This window comes from Oncorhynchus nerka, linkage group LG2 (assembly GCF_034236695.1).
Source record: "Oncorhynchus nerka isolate Pitt River linkage group LG2, Oner_Uvic_2.0, whole genome shotgun sequence".
Taxonomy (NCBI): domain Eukaryota; kingdom Metazoa; phylum Chordata; class Actinopteri; order Salmoniformes; family Salmonidae; genus Oncorhynchus; species Oncorhynchus nerka.
Window position 1 is genome coordinate 77,978,219 of NC_088397.1, and position 18,801 is coordinate 77,997,019.

An 18,801-nucleotide genomic window follows, 5' to 3' on the forward strand; every position below is an offset into this window, starting at 1 on the left:
TCAATGTACCTTTATGTATTATAATTGAGTTTCTCAAACTTTACCTTTAGACACATTATATTGAGATGTAGGATATTTCCCATTACAGCAAAACTTTTGGTGTAATTTCCTAGCATATTCTTTGGGACTCCCATGTTGGTGCCAGGTGGAGATCGTTCAATTCAAATGCGCAACATCTCCAGTACAGCAGGCGGCGACACCTCCCTCGTTTACCGATACGTAAAGAGGAAACGTTCGCGTTGTTGACACAAAGGGGGAAAGTAGCCTATCTTTTGCGGTCTCGAAAGGATGGTCGCTTGCTAGGTACATAGACACCACGTTAGCAGCACATAGCATACACGTGTTAATTTATTCTGTTCGTCATATTCCCTCAAAATGTCTAAAATGCAGCTGTTGCAGGATTATCTAAACGAGCGGTTAACAGCAGCGGGTGTTGAGATATTTGGGGCCGTGGAAAATACCATAGCAGACTACCAGGAAGAAATCTCCCGTTCAAATGAGGAGATCGAACGTCTACGGAGGCTGCTGGATTTGGTTTGCAAACCTGACATACAGAGACCAGGTGAGCAGAGCCATATGTACTTAATAGATGGCTCTGGTAGTAATGACCGCCGCTAGATCAATTAATGTGATTGAACCAGCCAGGCCTGGCAATCAACCGATTTGTAGATATTTTTCTGAAAATTAATGTTAATTTGAACTTGGCACATAGAACTACAGCGTTCACAAGCTTGTAGTCCTAAAAACCGGTCCCGTTCGTTGAACGATTCCTATGGGAAAATAATAGGCTTTTGGGATAAACGCTGAAAATAGGGCCAGAGGTTAACACAGTCTTGGGAGATCTTATGTTTTGTTATTTGAGATAATATCAGTCAGTTAACATGACCTTTATGAATTATGAACTCGTTGGGGGGTTTTATTACATAAATGCTTCAAAATTCACAAAATGTGATGTTAGCTGATGAAGATTATCTCATAGAACTAAACACAAGATCTCCTAAACCTGTGTTGACCTCTGACCTTATTTTCTGCGTTTACCCAAAGCCCCTACAAAAACTCCATTTTCCCATAGGTTTTATCCAACTAACCATGGCGGAGTTAGTGCCTACAAAAAGATGCCATTACTATTGCTCTCTATTGATGACTAATTAGTTATCCAATCATCTCAGACACCCAGCAGCTCATTCTCCCTGTCCCTGAAGAGGAGGTTCTTGCTGAGAAGCAGCACTGTGAGCAGGAGTGGAGCCCCAGTCTGGGCCAGGAGGACCCAGAGCCCACTCAGATTAAAGAGGAACAGGAGGAGTTTGGGACCAGTCAGGAGGAAGAGCAGCTTCAGGGGCTGGAGTCTGATATAAAAGAGTTCATATTCTCTCTTCCCTGTGTGAAAAGTGACTATGATCAGGACCCTCCTCAGCCCTTATATCTTTACCAAAACCAGACAGTGGAGAACAGAGAGAGGGACTCTCTTCCCACCAAAACAACTGAAGACATCAAAACAGAACTTGATGGGGAGGGCTATGGAGTATATGAACCAAACAATGAATTAAATCCCTTTTCTCCAATAAATTCGGATCGTTCTGCAGCTCATATTGGGAACAGTGGCAATGGGGTGGACAGTGGAGGACTGTCACAGTTACAGCCACTCAAATCAAAGACAACATGGACAAATAAAGTACAAAGCTCTATTAAGACCAGGGAAGCCAGTGAGTTGAAAGTTCCATTGAGGGCGGCTCACTCAGGGGAGAGACCACACAGGTGTCCCGTCTGCAGGAAATGCTTTCTGAAAATTAGCATTTTAAAAACACATCAGAGAATTCACACTGGGGAGAAACCATATTGTTGCAATGTATGTGGCAAGAGTTTCAGAGAGAAGAGAACCCTGACCAGTCACAGGCTGACTCACTCAGGGGAGAAACCATATCAATGCAAAGAATGTGGCAAATGCTTCAGTCAAAAGAAAATCCTGACCATACATATGAGGACGCACACTGGAGAGAAACCGTATCAGTGCAAAGAATGTGGCAAATGCTTCACTCACAGTGGATCCCAAGCAGCACATTTGAGGATTCATACAGGGGAGAGACCATATAAGTGCCCTATGTGTGTGAAATGCTTCAGAACAGCAAGTCATCTAAAACGGCACCAGCGAAGTCACAGAGGAGAACAACCACATTGTTGACTTTTTTTGTAGTAAACTCTTCACTTGTAAGAATAACATAGGGCTAGATTCTAGCAGAGCCGTGTTTGCCGACATCCGCATAGCAGTTGTTTTGGCGGGGTCGAGTTGGAACTGCATTAAGAGCTGTGAAATCCACAAGCGGCTCCTTGTGTTGCCTTTTTGCAGACACTGGCATTGGATGCAATGAAACCACACCCGCCTTTATATCCGACAATTCCCATACAGCCACGTTACAAATTTAAACACTTGAATGTGTGATGTTCTATTGTCTACACTTCAATTAGACTGATAGACTATAAATCCCCTAATCCCGAATGAACATGAAAACATGCATTAGCCTGTCGTTATTTCTAACATCAATAGAGCCTACACTTTATCGCCATTTTTCAACCTCTAACGTGTTGTCGATAATAAGGAAGGGAGATGTTGGTGACACACAACAGTAGCCGCTCACCGATTTGTCAGCTCATATTGCAGTTACACCGCCAAAACGCAGGGTAATGCCCAAAGCCTCAATCTAATTGAATCGAGGCCATAGCGTACCGGTGTGTGGGTTAAAAATGACAGATTGGGACACTGATAAGTGCCTAAATTGCAACGCATTGGCTGTACAGTAGCATGCTATACAGGACGTCAGAGCTCAAGCGTGGTTCATACACATTCTGACAGATGACATTTAACCAAATTTCCATGACCAATAATTGGTGGCATCTCTATATAAACATAACAAATGTGGTATTGACACTAACCAATGTGTCAAATAATACAAAGCTTATTTATAACTTATGACACAGACAATATAGTTTGATTTAAAATAATAAACATTGATGAATACATTTTGTATAGCAATACCTTAACAGATACAACAGAGAAAAATATGTTGAAAAAAATAATACATAACAAGTGTATTTTTTTGTGTCTGAAAGTCCAGGAGTTAAACACTCTCTCTCTAACACACACACACACACACCTGAACACAACCCTGAACAAGTTGTTTGTAAATTTAACTTGCTATTCACATTTCTGACTGTCCATGAGTTAATCTCTCTTTCTTTCTTCCCACTGGTTTGTTCTCCTCTTCTCACAATCTCCACATACTGTTTTATGTGCGGCCAGAGCAGTGGTCCGACACATTTCCGTTTTCTATCCATCGGTACATGCAGAAGTACATGCTGGTGCTACAATCTGTGGCTCTTACAAAGTCTTTTATGTGCAGGGCAATTGTGAAAAAGCCAGTAAAGACTTGTTCTACATCCCAGTCAGCGGCTTTGCATCCATTCCGGAATGAGTAATGCAGGATGTGCAATCCACAGGATTTAATGTTGATCAGCGATTTGTTGACATCTCAACATATACTTCTGGAGTATGTTGAACACAGTGGCGGTCTGTGCCATTTAAGTTGAGGGAGGACGATTATTTGTTTTAATGAGCGTGGCCATATTTCTATTACAGCATATTGGATTACTCTCATTCATATTCCATTCACTCAGCTCAATGTAACATTGACTTTTCCCTATACCCATCATGAGGTTGCTACAACCTAGCCAATGAATGAAAGTTTACAACATACATTGAGGGGAAAAAAGTATTTGATCCCCTGCTGATTTTGTACGTTTGCCCACTAACGAAGAAATGATCAGTCTATAATTTTAATGGTAAGTTTATTTGAACAGTGAGAGACAGAATAACAACAACAAAAATCCAGAAAAACATGTAAAAAAAAATATAAATTGATTTGCATTTTAAGGAGGGAAATAAGTATTGACCCCCTCTCAATCAGAAAGATTTCTGCCTCCCAGGTGTCTTTTATACAGGTAACGAGCTGAGATTAGGAGCACACTCTTAAAGGGAGTGCTCCTAATCTCAATTTGTTACTTGTATAAAAGACACCTGTCCACAGAAGCAATCAATCAGATTCCAAACTCTCCACCATGGCCAAGACCAAAGAGCTCTCCAAGGATGTCAGGGACAAGATTGTAGACCTACACAAGGCTGGAATGGGCTACAAGACCATCGCCAAGCAGCTTGGTGAGAAGGTGACAACAGTTGGTGCGATTATTTGCAAATGGAAGAAACACAAAAGAACTGTCAATCTCCCTTGGCCTGGGGCTCCATGCAAGATCTCACTTTGTGGAGTTGCAATGATGCAATGATCAGCTCAAGGCAGCTGGGACCATAGTCACCAAGAAAACAATTGGTAACACACTACGCCGTGAAGGACTGAAATCCTGCAGCGCCCAAAAGGTTCCCCTTCTCAAGAAAGCACATATACATGCCCGTCTGAAGTTTGCCAATGAACATCTGAATGATTCAGAGGAAAACTGGGTGAAAATGTTGTGGTCAGATGAGACCAAAATGGAGCTCTTTGGCATCAACTCAACTTGCCGTGTTTGGAGGAGGAGGAATGCTGCTTATGACCCCAAGAATACCATCCCCACCGTCAAACATGGAGGTGGAAACATTATGCTTTGGGGGTGTTTCTCTGCTAAGGGGACAGGACAACTTCACCGCATCAAAGGGATGATGGACAGGGCCGTGTACCGGCAAATCTTGGGTGAGAACCTCCTTCCCTCAGCCAGGGCATTGAAAATGGGTCATGGATGGGTATTCCAGCATGACAATGACCCAAAACACACGGCCAAGGCAACAAAGGAGTGGCTCAAGAAGAAACACATTAAGGTCCTGGAGTGGCCTAGCCAGTCTCTCCTTAATCCCATAGAAAATCTGTGGAGGGAGCTGAAGGTTCGATAGGCCAAATGTCAGCCTCGAAACCTTAATGACTTGGAAAAGATCTGCAAAGAGGAGTGGGACAAAATCCCTCCTGAGATGTGTGCAAACCTGGTGGCCAACTACAAGAAACGTCTGACCTCTGATTGTCAACAAGGGTTTTGCCACCAAGTACTAAGTCATTATTGCAGAGGGGTCAAATACTAATTTCCCTCATTAAAATGAAAATCAATTTATAACATTTTTGACATGTGTTTTTCTGGATTTTTTTACTTGTTATTCTGTCTCTCACTGTTCAAATAAACCTACCATTAAAAATATAGACTGATAATTTATTTGTCAGTGGGCAAACATACAAAATCAGCAGGGGATCAAATACTTTTCCCCCTCACTGTAGGTGCACAGGTCAAGAGAAATTTGAGTATTCAAGGTGACAGACATTGACACATTCAATACTGCCTTGTGCACACTTCCCTGCATCTAGCCGATCTATGATGTAAACATTAGTCCAACAGTTGCAAACGAGAGTTTGTATTGGACAAATTCATGAATGTTTATCCCCATTTTGTTCCGTTTAAGAAATGTTTTTTTAACAGAATCGGCGGAATGAATACACCCCTGATCACACCTTTTGTTTTATATGTAATGTAAGTGCCTTTATGTGTTGGGACCCCAGGAAGAGTAGCTGCTGCCTTGGCAACCGCTAATGGGGATCCCTAATAAATACAAATACACACAAGCACAGTTCACTTTCATAGGAGCAACATACAAACAGCATGATCCCTTTGATCGTTGTATAATTCCTTCTTGCATCTATGCGCTCTTCTCCTCTCACCTTTTCCCTTCACTTGTGGACTTCAGTGCACAACACATCAGCTGTCTGTAATCAGGAAGAAAAAAAATCCAAACCGCTAACCGCTACACACCGTCTACATCGTTATCATATTAGCTAATGTCATAGTCAACATAGCTACTAAAACCGAAGTGTTAGTAAACCCGCTACAATCATGCACCGTGTACAGTCAGCAAGCAGTTTAGCAGTTACGCTGGCCCCGGTGGCAATAAATGAATAAAACCAAAAACTTACCTTGACTTGGAAGAGTTTCAGTGTTGGATAGCCAGCTAGCAAACATTGCACCCCTCTGTTTAAGCCGGGTGTTTGAATAGGCTAAACTAGCTGCATTCACTAGCTAAGTGAAAAAAATACAAATTATAGGAAGCTCTCTCTCCCGCTTGCTTCCACTTAATTTTTTAATAAATTAATTTGTTCAAAGCTGTTCAATTATTGTAACTACTCACCACATTTTATGCACTGCAGTGCTAGCTAGCTGTAGTTAATGCTTAAAGTACTAGATTCATTCTCTGATCCTTTGATTGGGTGGACAACATGTCAACATGCTGCAAGAGCTCTGATAGGATGGAGGACGTCCTCCGGAAGTTGTCATAATTACTGTATAAGTCTATGGAAGTGGTTGAAAACCACAAGCCTCCTAGGTTTTGTATTGAATTCGATGTACCCAGAGCACTGACAGTGGTTCTGAACTTGAGCACAATGCTGGACAAAAAGTTGCTCCCATCACTCCTACTAATTGGGTAACTTGCAAATGCTTTGTTGTCTGAGTGAGGGAAATGTTGTAAATAAAGAGGACTCGATGTGTTTTGAAAGATGAGATGTTGAGGATGATAAATACCGCTTTGATGTCATATAAGCAAGCCAAACACAGATCCAAATGTGCACTTCACTTTTCCATATCATAAAACTCATGAAACTTAGTGCTAACGTTTTTGATAACTATGTTTGATGTACAGTTACAAGGCTGTATCACAACCGGCCGTGATTGGGAGTCCCATATTACGTTGCACAATTGGCCCAGCATCGTCCGGGTTTGGCCGGTGTAGGCCGTCAGTGTAAATAAGAATTTGTTCTGATCTGACTTGCCTAGTTAAATAAAGGTTCAATTAAACATTTGTGGGTGTTAGGAATTTTATGAATAAATTACTAAACAATATCCCCATTTTAAATAGAACTGTAACTAAGTAAACTTATACTCTGTTTTATTATATCTGATTAACAATATGAATTCATAAGTGAGGGATTGTGGAGCCTGAAACGGGGTAATTACATTAAATAAATACCATTCCAGCCAGGTTGGAGAAGATTGGAAGTGTTTTTTTTTTTTTGAGTAAGCAGAAAGGGTCATAAACCTATGGTTGAACCGACTCAACTTAGCTCTGGAATGTTCAGATAAGGCAGTGTGTGTTTTCTTAGGTTTTCCATTAGCTGGAACTGTCTGCTGAATGGTGATGGATGAAAACTTCAGAAGGTTTATCTCGAATCAACTTTTGAACTGTTGGGAGAAAGAATATTTTATAACCTATGACGTCATATTTTGTATATAAACTGTTGTTCGTGGTTACATGGCAGCGCGCTCCGAGAATAAATACTATTATCTATTTTTGATAAGACTGGTCTCTGTCTATTTTATGCGAATAAGAATCTTACAAATTCTCATAAAATATAATAAGTGAATTCAATTAATGAAAACATATTGGAATAATGAAATTATACCAACAGTGGGGAACACTCACCTGAATGCACGTGTGACTATTCTATGCGCACTAAAATGATGATCTGCTTCTCTGAATTGCCTTGTGAACGCCTAACACTGTAAGATCCTATTTTGTAACTTAGCTGGCCATGTCGGCAATAGAACATGCTTTCAAATAATGCCCACCTAACCAGATTGAGATTTATAATGGACTGTTTTTGGAATGCGCAAACAACAGTATGTGTGTGATGGCGGGGATACAGTTGCAAAACAACTACTAGTCTACTTGCTCTAGTTCGTCAACACAACTAGGAAAGCTCAAAATAGCACAGTATCAAATCAAATTTTATTTGTCACATACACATGGTTAGCAGATGTTAATGCGAGTGTAGCAAAATGCTTGTGCTTCTAGTTCCGACAATGCAGTAATAACCAACAAGTAATCTAGCTAACAATTCCAAAACGACTACCTTATAGACACAAGTGTAAGGGGATAAAGAATATGTACATAAAGATATATGAATGAGTGATGGTACAGAGCGGCATAGGCAAGATACAGTAGATGGTATTGAGTGCAGTATATACATATGAGATGAGTATGTAAACAAAGTGGCATAGTTAAAGTGGCTAGTGATACATGCATTACATAAAGATGCAGTAGATGATATAGAGTACAGTATATACGTATACATATGAGATGAATAATGTAGGGTTTGTAAACATTATATTAGGTAGCATTGTTTAAAGTGGCTAGTGATATATTTTACATAATTTCCCATCAATTCCCATTATTAAAGTGGCTGGAGTTGAGTCCGTGTGTTGGCAGCAGCCACTCAATGTTAGTGGTGGCTGTTTAACAGTCTGATGGCCTTGAGATAGAAGCTGTTTTTCAGTCTCTCGATCCCAGCTTTGATGCACCTGTACTGACCTCACCTTCTGTATGATAGCGGGGTGAACAGGCAGTGGCTCGGGTGGTTGTTGTCCTTGATGATCTTTATGGCCTTCCTGTGACATCGGGTGGTGTAGGTGTCCTGGAGGGCAGGTAGTTTGCCCCCGGTGATGCGTTGTGCAGACCTCACTACCCTCTGGAGAGCCTTACGGTTGTGGGCGGAGCAGTTGCCGTACCAGGCGGTGATACAGCCCGACAGGATGCTCTCGATTGTGCATCTGTAGAAGTTTGTGAGTGCTTTTGGTGACAAGCCAAATTTCTTTAGCCTCCTGAGGTTGAAGAGGCGCTGCTGCGCCTTCTTCACGATGCTGTCTGTGTGGGTGGACCAATTCAGTTTGTCTGTGATGTGTACGCCGAGGAACTTAAAACTTATAGTTGAACACTTCTTTTTCATAGAAGTGCATTGAAAGTACATAGTCTGTTGCTAAATCACAAACTGCACACTTTGCATTTGTATTTATTCTGGATCCCAATTAGTTCCTGCCAAGGCAGCAGTTACTCTTCCTGGGGTTCAGCAAAAGGAAGGCATTTAGAAAAAAAACTTTAACATTACAATATATTCACAACACATGAAGTGTGTGCCCTCAGGCCCCTACTCTACTACCACATATCTACAACACAAAATCCATGTGTACTTGTTTGTTTAGTGCGTGTTATTGTGTGTGTTTGCATGTGTCTGTGCGTATGTTTGTGTTGCTTCACAGTCCCTGCTGTTCCATAAGGTGTATCTGTTTTTTAAATCAAATTTTGCTGCTTGCATGAGTTACTTGATGTGGAATAGAGTTCCATATAGTCATGACTCTATGTAGTACTGTGCATCTTTCATAGTCTGTTCTGGGCTTGGGGACTGACAACCTCTGGTGGCATGTCTTGTGGGGTATGCATGGGTGTCCGAGCTGTGTGCCAGTAGTTTAGACAGACAGCTCAGTGCATTCAACATGTCAATACCTCTCACAAATACAAGTAGTGATGAAGTCAATCTCTCCACTTTGAGCCAGAAGAGATTGACATGCATATTATTGTTAGCGCTCTGTGTACATCCAAGGGCCAGCCATGCTGCCCATTTGTGGCACCTGACCACACGACTGAACAGTAGTCTAGGTGCGACAAAACTAGGGCCTGTAGAACCTGCCTTGTTGATAATGTTGTTAAGAAGGCATAGTAGCGCTTTATTATGGACAGACAGCTCTCCATCTTAGCTACTGTTATATCGATATGTTTTGACCATGACCGTTTACAATCCAGGGTTACTCCAAGCAGTTTAACCACCTCAACATACATAAATCCGACCACAACTCTATCCTCCTGATACCTATTAAAGCAGGAAGCACCAGTGACTCGGTCTATAAAAAAGTGGTCAGATGAAGCAGATGCTAAACTACAGGACTGTTTCCCTATCACAGCCTGGAACATGTTTCGGGATTCTTCCGATGACATTGAGGAGTACACCACATCAGTCACTGGCTTTATCAATAAGTGCATTGAGGACGTCGTCCCCACAGTGACTGTACGTACATACCCCAACCAGAAGCCATGGATTACAGGCAACATTCGCACTGAGCTAAAGGGTAGAGCTGCCGCTTTCAAGGAGCGGGACTCTAACCCGGAAGCTTACAAGAAATCCTGCTATGCCCTGCGACAAACCATCAAACAGGAAAAGCGTCAATACAGGGCTAAGATTGAATCATACTACACCGGTTCCGACACTCGTTGAATGTGGCAGGGCTTGCAAACTATTAGACTACAAAGGGAAGCACAGCCGCGAGCTGCCCAGTGACACAAGCCTACCAGAGGAGCTAAATCACTTATATGCTCGCTTCGAGGCAAGCAACACTGAGGCATGCATGAGAGCATCAGCTGTGCTGGATGACTATGTGATCACGCTCTCCGTAGCCGACATAAGACCTTTAAACAGGTCAACATACACAAGGCTGCGGGGCCAGACGGACTACCAGAATGTGTGCTCCGGGCATGTGCCGACAAACTGGCAGGTGCCTTCACTGACATTTTCAACATGTCCCTGATTGAGTCTGAAATACCAACATGTTTCAAGCAGACCACCATAGTCCCTGTGCCCAAGAACACAAAGGCAACCTGCCTAAATGACTACAGACCCGTAGCACTAAAAATACGTTCATGTACATACTACCTCAATTTGCCCGACCAACCAGTGCTCCCACACATTGGCTAACCGGGCTATCTGCATTGTGTCCCACCACCCGCCAACCCCTCTTTTTACGCTACTGCTACTCTCTGTTAATCTCATATGCATAGTCACTTTAACCATACCTACATGTACATACTACCTCAATCAGCCTGACTAACCAGTGTCTGTATATAGCCTTGCTACTCTATTTTTCAAATGTCTTTTTACTGTTGTTTTATTTCTTTACTTACCTACACACACACACACACATACCTTTTTTTCACACTATTGGTTAGAGCCTGTAAGTAAGCATTTCACTGTAAGGTCTACACCTGTTGTATTCGGCGCAAGTGACAAACTTTGATTTGAACTTGCTCAATTTCCACATTATTCGTTACAATATTTAGTGAATGATTTGTCCCAAATACAATGATTTTAGTTTTTGAAATATTTAGGACTAACTTATTCCTTGCCACCCATTCTGAAATGAACTGCAGCTCTTTGTTAAGTGTTGCAGTCATTTCAGTCGCTGTAGTAGCTGACGTACAGTGGGGCAAAAAAGTATTTAGTCAGCCACCAATTGTGCAAGTTCTCCCATTTAAAAAGATGAGAGAGAGGCCTGTAATTTTCATCATAGGTACACTTTTAATGAATTTATTTGCAAATTATGATGGAAAATAAGTATTTGGTCAATAACAAAAGTTTATCTCAATACTTTGTTATATACCCTTTGTTGGCAATGACAGAGGTCAAACGTTTTCTGTAAGTTTTCACACACTGTTGCTGGTATTTTGGCCGATTCCTCCATGCAGACCTCCTCTAGAGCAGTGGTGTTTTGGGGCTGTTGCTGGGCAACCCGGACTTTCAACTCCCCCCAAAGATTTTCTATGGGCTTGAGATCTGGCCACTCCAGGACCTTGAAATGCTTTTTACGAAGCCACTCCTTCGTTGCCCGGGCGGTGTGTTTGGGATCATTGTCATGCTGAAAGACCCAGCCACGTTTCATCTTCAATGGCCTTGCTGATGGTAGGCTGTTACTTTGGTGGTTCTGGGATTTTTGCTCACCGTTCTTGTGATCATTTTGACCCCACGGGGTGAGATCTTGCGTGGAGCCCCAGATCGAGGGAGATTATCAGTGGTCTTGTATGTCTTCCATTTCCTAATAATTGCTCCCACAGTTGATTTCTTCAAACCAAGCTGCTTACCTATTGTAGATTCAGTCTTCCCAGCCTGGTGCAGGTCTACAGTTTTGTTTCTGGTGTCTTTTGACAGCTCTTTGGTCTTGGCCATAGTGGAGTTTGGAGTGTGACTGTTTGAGGTTGTGGGCAGGTGTCTTTTATACTGATAACAAGTTCAAACAGGTGCAATTAATACAGGTAACGAGTGGAGGACAGAGGAGCCTTTTAAAGAAGAAGTTACAGGTCTGTGAGAGCCAGAAATCTTGCTTGTTTGTAGGTGACCAAATACTTATTTTCCACCATAATTTGCAAATAAATTATTTAAAAATCCTACAAAATTTCCTCATTTTGTCTGTCATAGCTGAAGTGTACCTATGTTGAAAATTACAGGCCTCTCTCATCTTTTTAAGTGGGAGAACTTGCACAATTCGTGTCTGACTAAATACTTTTTTGTCCCACTGTATATAGTGTTTAGTCATCTGCATACATAGACACACTGGCCTTACTCAAAGCCAGTGGCATATCATTAGTAAATATGGAGAAAAAAAGTATGGGGCCTAGACCGCTGCCCTGGGGAATTCCTGATTCTACCTGGATTATGTTGGAGGGGCTTCCATTAAATAACTGTGATTTGTTAGACAAATAACTCTATCTACAATATTTTTTATTTAACTAGGCAAGTCAGTTTGAGAACAAAATCTTATTTACAATGACCGCCTAGGAACAGTGGGTTAACTACCTTGTTCAGGGGCAGAAGGACAGATATTTACCTTGTCAGCTCGGAGATTCGACCTTTCGGTTACTGGCCCAACACTCCAACCACTAGGCTACCTGCCGCCCCAATATAGCAGGGGGTGTAAAGCCATAACACAGTTTTAACAGCAATAGACTATGATCGATAATATTAAAAGCAGCCCCAACAATATTATCAATTTCTTTCAGCCAAACAGTAATTTGTGTAAGTGCTGTGCTTGTTGAATTTCCTTCCCTATAAGCGTGCTGAAAGTCTGTCAATTTGTTTACTGTAAAATAGCTTCGTATCTGGTCAAACACCAAAAACAGTAAATTAAGCTTTACTATTCTTAGGAATGACTTTTGCTTCCCTCCAGGCCTGAAGGACCACACTTTCTAGTGGGCTTAAATTGAAGATATGGCAAATAGTGGCAATATCGTCCAGTAATTTTCCATCTAAGATGTCAAGACTCCGGTGGCTTGTCATTGTTGATAGACCTTTTTTTCACCTTTTCCACACTCTAAGGAATTCAAAATGCTTGTCTTTCATAATTTGATCAGATATACTTGGATGTGTACTGCCAGCGTTTGTTGCTGGCATGTCATGTTTAAATTTGCTAATCAAAAAAATAATTAAAGTAGTTGGCAATATCAGTGGGTTGTGATGAATGAGCCATCAATCAAATAATGGAGCGTCACCTGGAGACACCATTTACACCTCACTCAAACTCTTGTAATTTTTTTGGGTCATATGTTGCACCTACCCCAAATTGCCATGAATATTGTTATGTTACTGAATGTATCAAGTATTTTCAGATTTCGTTATCAAATGCAGTGAAAAAAGTACAGTAAATGTAAAATTCACAAAATCAAGTGTAATGCTTGGATTCAGTCCTCAACTTTAGTCTAATTATTTTCCAATAACCTCCAAACTGTTCCCTTTTAATTGCTACCGTCGTTATCCATATGCTCATGTTTATTCTGTAGCCCTATGCATAAAGGCCAATTCACGCAAATGTAAAGGGTTAACTGAGCATAAGTGGATGAACACAAAGGGAGAAACATGACAGTGCTGCTTGAGACAATCTTACTCACTTTTAGGAGGACCTTTCATTTACATTTAAGTCATTTAGCAGACGCTCTTATCCAGAGCGACTTACACTTCCATAGCCTTTCTGAGCATGGCACAGAAGTGGATAGGAGTTTATTTTTGCCTAAATAAAAATGTACATCCTTGTCTTAAAGGGGCTAAAAGTTCTCAGAATAAGTTCGCTAATTACTGCAGTTTATTCAAACAAAAAAAATAACAGAAGCAATATATCCAGGACATTAGGCTAGACAGGACAGTTACTGTAAATTACAACCAAGGAGACATACATTAGGATGACAGACATTTATAGATCATGCTCAGGTTTGTAATAAGACACATGTCAAGTGCTTACTGCATTAAAGGCTATTTTCTCACTGGAAAGTTCTCTATGAAGGAAAACAATCTCAGATTTCTGGCACCAATCTAATTTGAAAGCTACAACAACCCAATAAAATTAGGGAACATTTAATCGTACATGGAGTTGTTACTGCCAAGGTTTAAATTTAAATAATTTCAAGCATTAGCCTAACTGAAAGTAAACAATTGTTTTGTACCTGAATAGAACTTCAAAAGCACAGCTCATTGGGCACTTAACATTGACAACCATGGTCGCATTTCTGAAATGCAATTAAATTTGTCAGTTGTGCAGAATGTCATTCACATATGATTGTTTAAGAATGCTTCCTGTAGACATTGAGTTATGGGCAGTTTACGGTTAAATTCTCAGCTATACATGGCATCTGTAAAACTACTAATATGAGTTAGTCCATGAACATATCCCATTTTATAAATAAAATGCTGTACACCAAACATATTTGCAATTTTGTGTTTCGCTTGTCAATAGGTTTTTATTAAAGGGCATGAAAAAAAAAATCATTACAGGCTGATTTGTTTGTCTTTCCATGTTTCCACATGACAGACGATCCTCATCTCTTCATTGTCACCCATAACCGATGGTTACTGGAGCTGCGCAGGCTCAAATGCAGGGGTGAGGTCAATTCAGTTTACAATTCATATGGACTTAATTACATGAATTCACTTTCTGAATTAAACCCAACACTGATCAGGAGGATCACAATCCTCCATGGTCTGCTCCCTTCCTTTTCCAGGCTAATCTCTGATCTGGCAGGTGTGGAAACCGCACTCAGGGGGTTATACAATACACCTGCGTTTCGCCACCATATTGCTTTCAACTGTCTAGCCAGCTCTGATCAATAATCCTAATAAAGGATAAGGTTAAAATTACTTTTCAAGTGGCCCAGATGTAACATACTTTAGGTATACTCCCAAAAGAGGTTACCGTATGTGACTTTCTTCACAAAGTAGGCTATACAACAAGTCCAGTCAGTCACCATCTCTGGGATTACAGTTGAGCAGACCCACGATTTAGCTTGTCCAGCATTAAAACCTCCCTGAGAGAGGGGCCAACAAAACCACCTTCCTGGGGTTCTTAGGCTGGCCAAATAACAGACATGAGAGGCAAAGGGAGTTAAAGGTGAGAACATGAAATTAAACAAATCACAGCATCCAAGAGCATTAACCTGAGGTGCCTTGGTAACTGTGGGGTCCAATATGAAACCAAACAATTTAAGGCATTGAGTTTACACATTTAGTATGGTTTAAAAACAGCCAAGATGTAGTTTATCATTTCATTAACAAAACTAGACAGATTAAAAGCTATGACATGTCCCACCTCCGCTGGGGAAAATTGGGTTTCTGTTCAAATTTGGCACTCAATAACATTGCCTTCTAACCAAGCAAATTGCAACATCCTCATCAATCCCTCTCTCACTCTATTGTAGTCTTTATTCCAACTTGTCTTTATCATCCTCTCTCCAAGTAAGGCAACCCTGGAGAGGGACAAAAAGAAAGACGGGACAGAATAGAGACACTGCTTAAAACACTCCTCCAGCCAATGGCTTCCTATTCAAACAACTCTTAATCACAAAAAATAAAATAAAAATCTGTGGCCCCTCTTTCTTGGTCGTCTCTCTGCACAAGAAGCAACAAGGCCACTCAGTTTGAATATTTTTCAGGATGACTTTTTGGCTGTCTATAAAATACAGTATTTTATTCTAATCTCAACATATACTTAGTATATTTTAATAATGGCTACTACTTTCAATGACCATGTGTATAAGATCCTATAAAAACATTCAGCTTCACTAAATTGTATATTATATAATTTGTTTTTCTTCTACTGTATATCATTGCCACTTTAAAAACAGATTAATAAACAAAAGCATATAGATGCAAGAAAGACATTAACCTAATAATTCCAAATGCACCCTTCAGTTCCTGCCCAGTTTTTAAAAACAGGAAAATAAAACAAACCAGGAAAGTTATTAAAAATTGAATTAAAAACATAAAACAAATATTAACATATACTGCCCAGTCAGATGGCAGTTTAGCTAGAGAAGCCGGGTTTTCATATTGATTTCAGAATTATTGCTTGAATATGCCAACACGTCGTAGTGGCACCTTGTCACTCCCCTGCTCTATCCATGGCCCTCATCCACACATGTCTGTCGATAGGTTCATTCCCAACTTTCCCCTGGCCACCTTGAAGTCCCACAGACTCAGTCTGTCATTCACCTGGAGGGCAAGGCAGGCATGCCGCGGACCCTGGAAGACCCTGGTCCTCAACAGAAGAGGGGCACTGAGAGGGGCATTGGGAAGCTTAGGGTGCATCATGGGAGATATCACAGTGTATGGAGTCCTGAGGCAAAGCCCTGGTCAGTGTGGGACAGACAGGAGATCTGACGCAACCCTCCGCGCAGGCTAGAAACAGGGCAGAGGGCAAAAGGCAAAGGGCGTGTCAACAGTCAGCAGAAAGGGGTGGTAGGGATACTTAAACTCATTCTGCGAGCCAATAATTTGTTTCTGTTGACCATCTATCATCACCACAACTTTTACATTTCATCCCACCACTCTGCTCTTCACGCACCATGCTACCTCCCCTTTGTCCTCTGCACACCATGCCCCCAAGAAGAGACGATGGATCCTCCTCTATCTGTAGCGACGGAAGCCTGAGGTACCATCTGGGCCTGTGGGTTGGCGGATCATGTGATTGTTCAGACTAACCAGTTCTGGCTGTGGTGGTTGGGCACTCACTCGCACTGGTCTAACGGGGAGAGACAATGAAATATACTATAAGTGATTGAGAAATGGCTAGGTAATATTTTTATCTACCATTGAGTGTAGGTGTCTCACCTTTCTGGCCTGGGTTTGTCCTGAGGCGTTTCTTCAGAGCTAGCACTACCCAGAATCCTCCTGCGGGCCTCGGCATACTCTGCCTCCCGCTGGGCCAGTGACTTCGGCTGCTGGGTGGGGCGGTTGGATGAACCAGAGGACCCCAAGGAACCATTACTTGAGGGGCGCTTCAGAATTCGGATTTGAGGTGAGGGGGCTGCAGGTCGAGATTCATCCTGGATAACCATGGCAGTTCGTATGGGGGAGCTACCTGAGCTGATGCTTGCTTTCCTGAGGGAAGGGGCAGAGTTTGTATTAATCAACAAATCAAAAGTTGTGTTGTATAGCCATAACGTTGTAGTTGTTTTCAGTAAGATCTTATTTCACTAACTTTGCTTTCTGGCTTATCTTCAACTTTGCCTCAAGTCTTTTCACAATTTCCTGAGAAACAGGCAAATAAATACATTTTAAGTCTTCATTCAATTATTCAGTGAAAGAATAGAGCAAGAGACTGACGTTACATTTTTGTGATGAGCTGTGGGTGAATGGGTAGGTGACAGGAGACTTGACGTGCCATGATTTGACTCGGCATGCTAACTAGTTCCGTTGAATTCCAGTACTCAAATTTTAGTGTTGAAATTTGAAAAAAGTCGCAAAATGTACTTTGGCTAAGCCAATTAGCGGATTTTAACCTGAGAGAATAGAGTTTACTACAGTAACTTGCTTGTTACTGTAGCCGATAACCAACTGCCAGGGTACCATGGTAGTACAAGCGACACTTTCCACAACCTGGCTAGCCAATTAGCTAACGTTAGATAGCTAACTTCATAATATTAACTTGCCGCTAACTTCAACAGCTGGTTGTGGACTCACTTTCTCCACTCATCGACTACAAAAAAAACATATGATATAGCTAACGTTATGTTCTCCCGGCCAGGCCTTTGCAACACAATACCCCGGCTAAACTTGGGCCTGTAGCTACCGTTAGTGGAGCCTGGCTCAGCCATGGCGACAGGCTGCACACTTTTTATTTATTTTACCTTTATTTAACCAGGCAAGTCAGTTAAGAACATTCTTATTTTCAATAGGAACAGTGGGTTAACTGCCTGTTCAGGGGCAGAACGACAGATTTGTACCTTGTCAGCTCGCGGGTTTGAACTTGCAACCTTCCGGTTAATAGTCCAACGTTCTAACCACTAGGCTACCCTCCTCATAAGGCATTGAATGTCCGACAGGTCAACCACACACAGTTCATGGCCTAAAAAAAATACAAAAACTTGTATCGATTTTCTTCCTCACCCCGCTGTCTGCAGCTTCCTCCCAACTTTCGCAAACCTCTTCATCTTCCATAATACAGCGTCCAAGTCAGACACGTTAGCCTTTACAGTTCTTTCACAGACAGACCAATGAGCCTGATATTTTACCGGATGTATAAACGTGAAGCATCCGGTTGGCGTTTGCACTCACGACCAAAAATAGTGATGAGAGAAAGCCCAGCGGACTGCATTTTGTAGACTTTACTCATTGCCAAAGTACAAAAAAAGCGTTGTTTAGGAGTGCAAGGGATAATTGATGTAATGCACACGCGCACTTCACTGAGTAGGTGTTCTTCTTCGATGATGTTTAACCGCGGTTGACATCCAATAAATGTTGCATTATCGCCACCTATTGGACTGAGTATAACTCCCTTATACTTTGCTACAAAACAAAGGAAATAAATCTCCAGAACCTTACCATCTAACCCTACACTCATTAAAAACCCACCACCCTAACTCCACTTTTTAAATATATACACTGCTCCAAAAAATAAAGGGAACACTAAAATAACACATCCTAGATCTGAATGAATGGAATATTCTTATTAAATACTTTTTTATTTACATAGTTGAATGTGCTGACAACAAAATCACACAAAAATGATCAATGGAAATCAAATTTATCAACCCATGGAGGTCTGGATTTGGAGTAATACTCAAAATTAAAGTGGAAAACCACACTACAGGCTGATCCAACTTTGATGTAGTCCGTAAGACAAGTCAAAATTAGGCTCAGTAGTGTG

The 18,801-nt window shown here is 41.4% G+C and overlaps 2 protein-coding genes across 4 annotated transcripts; one reads left to right on the top strand and one right to left on the bottom strand.

The window, feature by feature from the left end:
* Window positions 1–244: 244 nt before the first annotated feature.
* LOC115142889 (zinc finger and SCAN domain-containing protein 12-like) lies at window positions 245–7,370 on the top strand. Its single transcript, XM_029682713.2, has 2 exons — window positions 245–562; window positions 1,170–7,370. Exons 1-2 carry the CDS (start codon window positions 376–378, stop codon window positions 2,177–2,179), a joined length of 1,197 nt encoding a protein of 398 aa, XP_029538573.1. The 5' UTR covers window positions 245–375; the 3' UTR covers window positions 2,180–7,370.
* A 6,354-nt stretch (window positions 7,371–13,724) lies between these two features.
* LOC115142896 (SUZ domain-containing protein 1-like) lies at window positions 13,725–18,350 on the bottom strand. Of its 3 annotated transcripts, XR_003865576.2 has the most exons (5): window positions 18,042–18,348; window positions 17,134–17,183; window positions 16,764–17,033; window positions 16,498–16,674; window positions 13,725–16,331 (listed from the first exon to the last, which is right to left on the bottom strand). XR_003865576.2 is itself a non-coding variant. In XM_029682729.2 (4 exons), the coding sequence occupies exons 1-4, from the start codon at window positions 18,090–18,092 to the stop codon at window positions 16,560–16,562; spliced, it is 486 nt and encodes a 161-aa protein (XP_029538589.1). In that variant the 5' UTR covers window positions 18,093–18,349; the 3' UTR covers window positions 13,725–16,559. The 3 variants fall into 3 exon arrangements, 1 of the variants encoding a protein (XP_029538589.1); XR_003865577.2 differs by lacking the exon at window positions 17,134–17,183 and having other exon boundaries at window positions 18,042–18,350; XM_029682729.2 differs by having other exon boundaries at window positions 13,725–16,674; window positions 18,042–18,349.
* Between the last annotated feature and the right edge of the window lie 451 nt (window positions 18,351–18,801).